The 12,077-nt window shown below is 58.8% G+C and overlaps 1 protein-coding gene across 1 annotated transcript; it reads left to right on the forward strand.

The window, feature by feature from the left end:
* Positions 1-604: 604 nt before the first annotated feature.
* TMEM265 (transmembrane protein 265) lies at positions 605-7,989 on the forward strand. Its single transcript, XM_089664384.1, has 4 exons — positions 605-626; positions 690-2,023; positions 3,104-3,283; positions 7,593-7,989. Exons 1-4 carry the CDS (start codon positions 605-607, stop codon positions 7,740-7,742), a joined length of 1,686 nt encoding a protein of 561 aa, XP_089520510.1. The 3' UTR covers positions 7,743-7,989.
* The last annotated feature ends 4,088 nt before the right edge of the window (positions 7,990-12,077 follow it).

Here is a 12,077-nt window from a genome sequence, read left to right on the forward strand (position 1 = left end):
CCCCGAACTCTGCACTCTGTATGCAGCACCCCCCCGAACTCTGCACTCTGTATGCAGCGCACCCCCGAACTCTGCACTCTGTATGCAGCGCACCCCGAACTCTGCACTCTGTATGCAGCGCACCCCCGAACTCTGCACTCTGTATGCAGCGCACCCCCGAACTCTGCACTCTGTATGCAGTGCACCCCGAACTCTGCACTCTGCATGCAGTGCGCTTCTTAACTCTGTTATGCGCTTGTCGTATTTTATGCCCCTTTATGACACTCAAACTGTTAGTGAGATGTGACCAATATTTGATGCAGTCTGGAGGGGGGGTGTGGGGGGGTGGAGAGTTTTTTTGGGGGGGAGAGGTTTTGGGGGGTGGGGGGTCGATGTTGAGCTAATGCATCTATTTTCTGAGAAGGAAATTTCTGGGTATCTCTGACCATCACACAGGACTGATTGCTGCCTGACCTCTGCCCCCCCCCCCCCACACACATTTCCATTCTATTTTGCTGTCTTCCCAGAATTCCTGTTGGAAAGTCCCTGATATGAGGCAGAGGTAGCGGAGTGTCCCCACCTGTGTGTGTCACAGCGCAGAGACTGTGCAGGTGGGAGGTGAGGAATGTCCCGACATTCTGAGATGTGTGAGTCACAGCCGGAGAATCCACACCTACCGCAGGTATGACATTCCTCTCCGCCTGCGTCAGTCCCAGTCCAACGTACAGGAACCTCACAATACACACGGCAGCACCGGGAGAAGGTTCTACAGGACTGTGTACACCGGGACCCTACACTCAGGACTGTGTACACCGAGACCCTACACTCGGGACTGTGTACACCGGGACCCTACACTCAGGACTGTGTACACCGAGACCCTACACTCGGGACTGTGTACACCGAGACCCTACACTCGGGACTGTGTACACCGAGACCCTACACTCAGGACTGTGTACACCGAGACCCTACACTCAGGACTGTGTACACCGAGACCCTACACTCAGGACTGTGTACACCGGGAGAAGGTTCTACAGGACTGTGTACACCGGGACCCTACACTCAGGACTGTGTACACCGGGACCCTACACTCAGGACTGTGTACACCGGGAGAAGGTTCTACAGGACTGTGTACACCGGGACCCTACACTCAGGACTGTGTACACCGGGACCCTACACTCAGGACTGTGTACACCGGGACCCTACACTCAGGACTGTGTACACCGAGACCCTACACTCGGGACTGTGTACACCGGGACCCTACACTCGGGACCCTACACTCAGGACTGTGTACACCGAGACCCTACACTCAGGACTGTGTACACCGGGACCCTACACTCAGGACTGTGTACACCGAGAGAAGGTTCTACAGGACTGTGTACACCGGGACCCTACACTCAGGACTGTGTACACCGAGACCCTACACTCAGGACTGTGTACACCGAGACCCTACACTCAGGACTGTGTACACCGGGACCCTACACTCAGGACTGTGTACACCGAGACCCTACACTCAGGACTGTGTACACCGAGACCCTACACTCAGGACTGTGTACACCGAGACCCTACACTCAGGACTGTGTACACCGAGACCCTACACTCAGGACTGTGTACACCGGGACCCTACACTCAGGACTGTGTACACCGGGACCCTACACTCAGGACTGTGTACACCGAGACCCTACACTCGGGACTGTGTACACCGGGACCCTACACTCGGGACCCTACACTCAGGACTGTGTACACCGAGACCCTACACTCAGGACTGTGTACACCGGGACCCTACACTCAGGACTGTGTACACCGAGAGAAGGTTCTACAGGACTGTGTACACCGGGACCCTACACTCAGGACTGTGTACACCGAGACCCTACACTCAGGACTGTGTACACCGAGACCCTACACTCAGGACTGTGTACACCAGGACCTCTACAGCCCCTCCAAGGACTGTACACACACAGAATACATATCAATCTGCACTTGTCCTCTGATGTCATCGGTCATCAAGTCCGCAGCAGAGGGAAAGCCGGACATACAAGAGATGAAGGTAAGTGGGACTGGTCAGTCCCCAATGCTGTGAAGTACAACGTGACCACAGACAGGGACAGACCGCACAACGTGACCACAGACCGGGACAGACCGCACAACGTGACTTCTGACAGGGACAGACCGCACAACGTGACCACAGACCGCACAACGTGACCACAGACCGGGACAGACCGCACAACGTGACTTCTGACAGGGACAGACCGCACAACGTGACCACAGACCGGGACAGACCGCACAACGTGACTTCTGACAGGGACAGACCGCACAACGTGACCACAGACCGGGACAGACCGCACAACGTGACCACAGACCGGGACAGACCGCACAACGTGACCACAGACCGGGACAGACCGCACAACGTGACCACAGACCGGGACAGACCGCACAACGTGACCACAGACCGGGACAGACCGCACAACGTGACCACAGACCGGGACAGACCGCACAACGTGACCACAGACCGGGACAGACCGCACAACGTGACTTCTGACAGGGACAGACCGCACAACGTGACCACAGACCGGGACAGACCGCACAACGTGACCACAGACCGGGACAGACCGCACAACGTGACCACAGACCGGGACAGACCGCACAACGTGACCACAGACCGGGACAGACCGCACAACGTGACCACAGACCGGGACAGACCGCACAACGTGACCACAGACAGGGACAGACCGCACAACGTGACCACAGACAAGGACAGACCGCACAACGTGACCTTCTATCTATACACCTTGTAATGTTTGTCTTTATCACTCAGACTTCAGTAATAGTCAGTAATGAAAGCCTGAATCTGATTGGTTGCTGGGGGTGATAGATGGGTGTGATTGGAGGTGCTCTCTCTGGTACGCTCCTTGAAATCGATCAGATTGTTGGTGTCACCTGTTTGTGTTCTTCATGGGCCTCCATTAACAGGAAGTGAGAGAAATCTCCCCCATGGCCCACAATCCAATTCTTCCAAACTCCATCCAAAATTTACAGAAGTGACTTCGACTTCCAGATATTCGCTCTCCAGAGACGTCTGACGCCCCACCATGGATCCATCTCATCGTCTCGTTTCTTCTCCCTTCAGGAACTTCCAAACCTCTCAGATGGAAGAAACCAAAATGGATCAATCGAGGAAACCAAAGTACTGATCGACCAGAACCAAAGCCGGTCATCTCCATCCTGCAGCCTCCGAAGGTTGGCCATTATGAGTATTGTGTGCGGCATCTCCTGTGTGGGCATCAAAGCACTACTCCTGGCTCTGCAGGTGAGTCCTCACTCCCATCATCCTCTGCTTCCCCATCCACTCCCATCATCCTCTGCTTCCCCATCCACTCCCATCATCCTCTGCTTCCCCATCCACTACCATCATCCTCTGCTTCCCCCATCCACTCCCATCATCCTCTGCTTCCCCATCCACTCCCATCATCTGCTTCCCCATCCACTCCCATCATCCTCTGCTTCCCCATCCACTCCCATCATCCTCTGCTTCCCCATCCACTACCATCATCCTCTGCTTCCCCCATCCACTCCCATCATCCTCTGCTTCCCCCATCCACTCCCATCATCTGCTTCCCCATCCACTCCCATCATCCTCTGCTTTCCTTATCCACTCCCATCATCCTCTGCTTCCCCATCCACTCCCATCATCCTCTGCTTTCCTTATCCACTCCCATCATCCTCTGCTTCCCCCATCCACTCCCAACATCCTCTGCTTCCCCACCCACTCCCATCATCCTCTGCTTCCCCATCCACTCCCATCATCCTCTGCTTTCCTTATCCACTCCCATCATCCTCTGCTTCCCCCATCCACTCCCATCATCCTCTGCTTTCCTTATCCACTCCCATCATCCTCTGCTTCCCCCATCCACTCCCATCATCCTCTGCTTCCCCACCCACTCCCATCATCCTCTGCTTCCCCAATCCACTCCCATCATCTGCTTCCCCATCCACTCCCATCGTCCTCTGCTTCCCCATCCACTCCCATCATCCTCTGCTTTCCTTATCCACTCCCATCATCCTCTGCTTCCCCCATCCACTCCCATCATCCTCTGCTTTCCTTATCCACTCCCATCATCCTCTGCTTCCCCCATCCACTCCCATCATCCTCTGCTTCCCCCATCCACTCCCATCATCTGCTTCCCCACCCACTCCCATCATCCTCTGCTTCCCCAATCCACTCCCATCATCTGCTTCCCCACCCACTCCCATCATCCTCTGCTTCCCCATCCACTCCCATCATCTGCTTCCCCAATCCACTCCCATCATCTGCTTCCCCATCCACTCCCATCATCCTCTGCTTTCCTTATCCACTCCCATCATCCTCTGCTTCCCCCATCCACTCCCATCATCCTCTGCTTTCCTTATCCACTCCCATCATCCTCTGCTTCCTCCATCCACTCCCATCGTCCTCTGCTTCCCCCGTCCACTCCCATCATCCTCTGCTTTCCTTATCCACTCCCATCATCCTCTGCTTCCCCCGTCCACTCCCATCGTCCTCTGCTTCCCCCGTCCACTCCCATCGTCCTCTGCTTCCCCCGTCCACTCCCATCGTCCTCTGCTTCCCCCGTCCACTCCCATCGTCCTCTGCTTCCCCACCCACTCCCATCGTCCTCTGCTTCCCCCGTCCACTCCCATCGTCCTCTGCTTCCCCCGTCCACTCCCATCGTCCTCTGCTTCCCCCGTCCACTCCCATCGTCCTCTGCTTCCCCATCCACTCCCATCGTCCTCTGCTTCCCCCGTCCACTCCCATCGTCCTCTGCTTCCCCACCCACTCCCATCATCCTCTGCTTCCCCCATCCACTCCCATCATCTGCTTCCCCATCCACTCCCATCGTCCTCTGCTTCCCCATCCACTCCCATCATCCTCTGCTTCCCCCATCCACTCCCATCTTCTGCTTCCCCCATCCGCTCCCATCCTCCTCTGCTTCCCCCATCCACTCCCATCTTCTGCTTCCCCCATCCGCTCCCATCCTCCTCTGCTTCCCCATCCACTCCCATCATCCTCTGCTTCCCCCATCCACTCCCATCATCCTCTGCTTCCCCCATCCACTCCCATCATATGCTTCCCCATCCACTCCCATCATCCTCTGCTTCCCCCATCCACTCCCATCATCCTCTGCTTCCCCATCCACTCCCATCATCCTCTGCTTCCCCCATCCACTCCCATCATCCTCTGCTTCCCCCATCCACTCCCATCATCCTCTGCTTCCCCATCCACTCCCATCATCTGCTTCCCCATCCACTCCCATCATCCTCTGCTTCCCCATCCACTCCCATCATCCTCTGCTTCCCCATCCACTACCATCATCCTCTGCTTCCCCCATCCACTCCCATCATCCTCTGCTTCCCCCATCCACTCCCATCATCTGCTTCCCCATCCACTCCCATCATCCTCTGCTTTCCTTATCCACTCCCATCATCCTCTGCTTCCCCATCCACTCCCATCATCCTCTGCTTTCCTTATCCACTCCCATCATCCTCTGCTTCCCCCATCCACTCCCAACATCCTCTGCTTCCCCACCCACTCCCATCATCCTCTGCTTCCCCATCCACTCCCATCATCCTCTGCTTCCTTATCCACTCCCATCATCCTCTGCTTCCCCCATCCACTCCCATCATCCTCTGCTTTCCTTATCCACTCCCATCATCCTCTGCTTCCCCCATCCACTCCCATCATCCTCTGCTTCCCCACCCACTCCCATCATCCTCTGCTTCCCCAATCCACTCCCATCATCTGCTTCCCCATCCACTCCCATCGTCCTCTGCTTCCCCATCCACTCCCATCATCCTCTGCTTTCCTTATCCACTCCCATCATCCTCTGCTTCCCCCATCCACTCCCATCATCCTCTGCTTTCCTTATCCACTCCCATCATCCTCTGCTTCCCCCATCCACTCCCATCATCCTCTGCTTCCCCCATCCACTCCCATCATCTGCTTCCCCACCCACTCCCATCATCCTCTGCTTCCCCAATCCACTCCCATCATCTGCTTCCCCACCCACTCCCATCATCCTCTGCTTCCCCATCCACTCCCATCATCTGCTTCCCCAATCCACTCCCATCATCTGCTTCCCCATCCACTCCCATCATCCTCTGCTTTCCTTATCCACTCCCATCATCCTCTGCTTCCCCCATCCACTCCCATCATCCTCTGCTTTCCTTATCCACTCCCATCATCCTCTGCTTCCTCCATCCACTCCCATCGTCCTCTGCTTCCCCCGTCCACTCCCATCATCCTCTGCTTTCCTTATCCACTCCCATCATCCTCTGCTTCCCCCGTCCACTCCCATCGTCCTCTGCTTCCCCCGTCCACTCCCATCGTCCTCTGCTTCCCCCGTCCACTCCCATCGTCCTCTGCTTCCCCGTCCACTCCCATCGTCCTCTGCTTCCCCACCCACTCCCATCGTCCTCTGCTTCCCCCGTCCACTCCCATCGTCCTCTGCTTCCCCGTCCACTCCCATCGTCCTCTGCTTCCCCCGTCCACTCCCATCGTCCTCTGCTTCCCCATCCACTCCCATCGTCCTCTGCTTCCCCGTCCACTCCCATCGTCCTCTGCTTCCCCACCCACTCCCATCATCCTCTGCTTCCCCATCCACTCCCATCATCTGCTTCCCCATCCACTCCCATCGTCCTCTGCTTCCCCATCCACTCCCATCATCCTCTGCTTCCCCATCCACTCCCATCTTCTGCTTCCCCCATCCGCTCCCATCCTCCTCTGCTTCCCCCATCCACTCCCATCTTCTGCTTCCCCCATCCGCTCCCATCCTCCTCTGCTTCCCCATCCACTCCCATCATCCTCTGCTTCCCCCATCCACTCCCATCATCCTCTGCTTCCCCCATCCACTCCCATCATATGCTTCCCCATCCACTCCCATCATCCTCTGCTTCCCCCATCCACTCCCATCATCCTCTGCTTCCCCATCCACTCCCATCATCCTCTGCTTCCCCCATCCACTCCCATCATCCTCTGCTTCCCCATCCACTCCCATCATCCTCTGCTTCCCCATCCACTCCCATCATCCTCTGCTTCCCCATCCACTCCCATCTTCCTCTGCTTCCCCCATCCACTCCCCATCATCTCTGCTTCCCCCATCCACTCCCATCATCCTCTGCTTCCCCATCCACTCCCATCATCCTCTGCTTCCCCATCCACTCCATCATCCTCTGCTCCCATCCACTCCCATCATCCTCTGCTTCCCCATCCACTCCCATCATCCTCTGCTTCCCCATCCACTCCCATCATCCTCTACTTCCCCATCCTATCCATCATCCTCTGCTCCCCCCATCCACTCCCATCACCCTCTGCTCCCCCCATCCTACCCCATCACCCTCTGCTCCCCCATCCTATCCCATCATCCTCTGCTCCCCCCATCCACTCCCATCATCCTCTGCTCCCCCCATCCTATCCCATCATCCTCTGCTCCCCCCATCCACTCCCATCACCCTCTGCTCCCCCATCCACTCCCATCATCCTCTGCTCCCCCCATCCTACCCCATCACCCTCTGCTCTCTCTACACTCATCATCTTTGGTTGGGGAAGGTCTCGGCACAGACTGTTGTCTTCTCTCTGACAGGCGGAGCCGGGAAGTTGGTGGAAGAATTACGAGGTTGTGGCTCGGAGATCGCGGAGATTCTCAGCGCTGAGCATTGTGCTGTTTGTGGGGGGATTGCTCCTTCTGCCGATGCTGGTGGTCCTCATATCGTACATCATGACGCTCACGTAGAGATCTTCACCCTGTTACACCCCATAAGGGGCACCGGAGTTCCGGGACACCACATGGGTCACCTGAAGGCCGTTCATCAATCTCTGCCCTCCACTGTACATCATCACCGCAGTGCTGACTCCGCCCCGTGTACAGACTCCGCCCAGTGTACAGACTCCGCCCCGTGTACAGACTCCGCCATGTTTTGCATTCTTTGTATTTAATTATTTTTTCTATACGGTTTATATAAATAAAACTTGGACTCGTCTTTGATGTCCGACAAATCTGTGTGAACGATGGTGGTGAGACTTCCTCTGTGTCTCCAGTTTGTGGCGGAGCGTCTCGCTGACAGATGGGTGGAGTACAAACCATGCGGCATGCTGGGCCGGCATTGTGAGCGTGGAGGACCACACCCGGGGCTGGGGTTGGATCAGATTCCAGGGTCGGTATTTCTCTGTCACTTTGGGGCTGAGAGATTTGTTAGTGACATGGATTCCGGCCAGCAGGCTGACAGTGAAGGTCATTGTTAACCACACAATCGCTGTAACAATCGCTGTAACCGCACATCCATGAATCCTGACCAATAAGAAGTCTCTGTGACACTCGCTGCCACGTCCGGACAGGAAGGTAACAGAAGTCACAGATCCATCTCATGTCTGGGGGAGGCTGGGAGGACTTGCTGTACAGTGTGGGGGGATGGGGGGTACACAGGGCACAGTGTGGGGGTGATGGGGGGGTATACAGGACAAAGAGTGGGGGATGGGGGGTACACAGGGCACAGTGTGGGGTATACAGGGCACAGTGTGGGGGATGGGGGGTATACAGGACAAAGAGTGGGGGTGATGGGGGGTACACAGGGCACAGTGTGGGGGGGGATGGGGGGGTATACAGGACAAAGAGTGGGGGTGATGGGGGGTACACAGGGCACAGTGTGGGGGGGATGGGGGGTACACAGGGCACAGTGTGGGGGATGGGGGGTACACAGGGCACAGTGTGGGGGTGATGGGGGGTATACAGGACAAAGAGTGGGGATGATGGGGGGTACACAGGGCACAAGTGTGGGGTGATGGCAGGGTATACAGGAGCTCTCTGCGTGGATCGAGGGCGGAGCTCTCTGCGTGGATCGGAGGCGGAGCTCTCTGCTTGGATCGGGGGCGGAGCTCCCTGCGTGGATTGGGGGAGGAGCTCTCTGCGTGGATCGGAGGCGGAGCTCTCTGCGGGATCAGAGGCAGAGCTCTCTGCGTGTATCGGGGAGGAGCTCTCTGCGTGAATCGGGGGAGGAGCTCTCTGGATTGGGGGAGGAGCTCTCTGCGTGGATAGGGGGCCGAGCTCTCTGTGTGGATCGGGGGCAGACCTCTCTGCGTGGATCAGGGGCCGGAGCTCTCTGCGTGGATCAGGCGGAGCTCTCTGTGTGGATCAGGGGCGGAGCTCTCTGCCTAGATCGAAGGTTTAGCTCTCTGCGTGGATCGGGGGCGGAGCTCTGCGTGAATCGGGGGAGGAGTTCTCTGGATCGGAGACGGAGCTCTCTGCGTGGATTGGGGGCGGGAGCTCTCTGCGTGAATTGGGGGAGGAGCTCTCTGGATTGGAGGCGAGCTCTCTGCGTGGACCAGGGGCGGAGCTCTCTGCGTGGATTGGGGGAGGAGCTCTCTGCGTGGATCGGGGAGGAGCTTTCTGCGTGAATCAGGGGAGGAGCTCTCTGGATCAGAGGCGGACCTCTCTGTGTGGATCGGAGGCAGAGCTCTCTGTGTGGATCGGGGGCGGAGATCTCTGCGTGGATCGGGGGAGGAGCTCTCTGCGTGGATCGGGGGCGGACCTCTCTGCGTGGATCGGGGGCGGAGCTCTCTGCGTGGATCGGTGGCGGACCTCTCTGCGTGGATCGGGGGCAGGGCTCTCTTGGTGGAGCGCTCTGCGTGGATCGGGGGTGGACCTCTCTGCGTGGATCGGGGAGGAGCTCTCTGCGTGGATCGGGGGGCGGACCTCTGCGTGGATCGGGGGTGCAGCTCTCATCATGGATCGGGGGTGGAGCTCTCTGGCTGGATCGGGGGGTGGAGCTTTCTGCGTGGATCGGGGGAGGAGCTCTCTGCGTGGATTGGGGGAGGAGCTCTCTACCGTGGATCGGGGGCAGACCTCTCTGCGTGGTTCGGGGGCGGAGCTCTCTTTGTGGACTGGGGTGGAGCTCTGTGCGTGGATCAGGGGTGGAACTCTCTGCGTGGATCGGGGGCTGGAGCTCTCTGCGTGGATTGGGGGGTGGAGCTCTCTGCGTGGATAGGGGTGGAGCTCTCTGCGTGGATCCGGGGGTGGAGCTCTCTGCGTGGATCGGGGCGGACCTCTCTTTGTGATCGGGGTGGAGCTCTCTGCGTGGATCGGGGGGTGAAGCTCTCTGCGTGGATCGGGGGAGGAGCTCTCTGCGTGGATCGGGGCAGACCTCTCTGCGTGGTTCGGGGGCGGAGCTCTCTTCGTGGATCGGGGGGTGGAGCTCTCTGCGTGGTTCGGGGACGGAGCTCTCTTCGTGGATCGGGGGGTGGAACTCTCTGCGTGGATCGGGTGGAGGCTCTCTGCGTGTATAGGGGGTGGAGCTCTCTGCGTGGATCGGGGGGTGGAACTCTCTGCGTAGATCGGGGGGTGGAACTCTCTGCGTAGATCGGGGGGTGGAGCTCTCTATGTGGATCGGGGGCGGAGCTCTCTGCGTGGATCGTGGGGTGGAGCGCTCTATGTGGATCGGGGGAGGAGCTCTCTGCGTGGATCGGGGGGTGGAGCTCTCTGTGGATCGGAGGAGGAGCTCTCTGGATCATGGGAGGAGCTCTCTGGGTAGGAGGCGGGCTCCTAGTCCCTTCCAGGTAGCTCCTAACACTTCTGGGTCTGTCACTCCGCCCATTCCCCGCCCACCACCGGAGTGGGCGAGGCATGCAGCAGGTGAAGGAGGGTAAATGGGCGGTTCTTCTTTGTACAGCTCCGCCTCCCCACCGCACAATGCAGGGAGAGCCGCACCCCGGAGGACAGGAATGCGGGACCACGTGACATCATGACCCGCCCCGCTGAGTGTATTGTGCGATGGGCGGGGCTCGGAGCACTCTCCTCCCCCACTCACTGGTCCGGGATCCGGACATGGCAGAGGGGGAGGGGCCGGATTATCCTAGTAGAGGCGGAGAAACTTCCACCGGCGCCCCGCCCGTCAGCTGACCGGGCCGGAAGTGGACGGGCGGTGACGTCATTTCCGGCGGCGGAGGACGGGAAGATGGTGGTCGGGTGAGAGTCCGGCGCTGCGGTCGGTGAGCGGGAGAGGTGACGTCAGCATGACGCGGGACGCGGAGTCACGTGATGAGCTGCCGGACTGGGCCGGAGCCAAAGAGTTCTACCAGAAGTACGACCCGAAGGAGATCATCGGACGGTGAGAGACCGCCCACCATATCGGAGACCCCGCCCACTGCTCCGAGTCTCCGCTTACCCGTCACACGGAGACCGCCCACTATAGTGGAGAGACCGCCCATTCGCCACATGGAGACCGCCCACTATAGTGGAGAGACCGCCCATTCGCCACATGGAGACCGCCCACTATAGTGGAGAGACCGCCCAGTCACGGAGTCTGACACAGGCGTGCCCGCTGCTCCCCGCCCATTAATCTATACATCCCGCCCACTGCACCACACTCCGCCTACTACCCCTCCTCGGTAAATACTTCCCTCCCCGAGTCTCCTGTTCCGGCCCATTGCACCCCGCCCACGGGACCTGCATACTGACGCTGTTCTGCAGACTCCTCCCATCGCTCCGCCCACACCTCATGTAAATATGGGGCGTGTACAACTCGTACGATGAACGGTTCATGGTGACGTCACTACGGGTCGCTGATATCCGTTCTGGCTCCGCCCGTTGAACTGGGGGAGGGGCAATATGCTGTGTGCGGGGACTCCGCTCTCCCTGTACACCCGGAGGGGGAGGGGTCAGTCACTGATTGGACCTCCCCCCATCCATCTACAGCGGAGGGTCCGGCGCTGCCTGTGATTGGTTGGTTGAGGAGTGTGTGCATGGGGCGTGGCTAAGCAGAGTCAGATCATTTCCATATCAGAGACATCCCCCTTCTAGTCCTGACCAGCCCAATCCCACAGTGGGGGGCGGGGAGTCGGTGCTGCTGTGCGCTGCGGGTCCAGGTGTGTTTGTGGGGAGAGTCCGCATTACTCCACCCGAGGATTTACCGCCCCCTCCGTCCCGAGGATCTACCGCCCCCCCCAGCATCCACCGCCCCCCCCTAGGATCTACTTCCCCCTCCGATCCGGGGATCTACCCTCCCCCCCTAGCATGCACCGCCCCCCCCAGATCTACCGCCCCCTCCGTCCCGAGGATCTACCCCCCCCCCCCTAG

This window comes from Staurois parvus, unplaced genomic scaffold, assembly GCF_062004578.1.
Source record: "Staurois parvus isolate SC_StPar_1 unplaced genomic scaffold, SC_StPar_1.0 ptg001904l, whole genome shotgun sequence".
In the NCBI taxonomy this organism is placed as follows: domain Eukaryota; kingdom Metazoa; phylum Chordata; class Amphibia; order Anura; family Ranidae; genus Staurois; species Staurois parvus.

Coding starts and splice junctions, on each gene's coding strand:
- TMEM265 (XM_089664384.1), top strand. CDS start 605: ATGTCCCGACATTCTGAGATGT. Junction 2,024..3,103: donor CGGACATACAAGAGATGAAG/GTAAGTGGGACT, acceptor TTCTCCCTTCAG/GAACTTCCAAACCTCTCAGA. Junction 3,284..7,592: donor CACTACTCCTGGCTCTGCAG/GTGAGTCCTCAC, acceptor TCTCTCTGACAG/GCGGAGCCGGGAAGTTGGTG.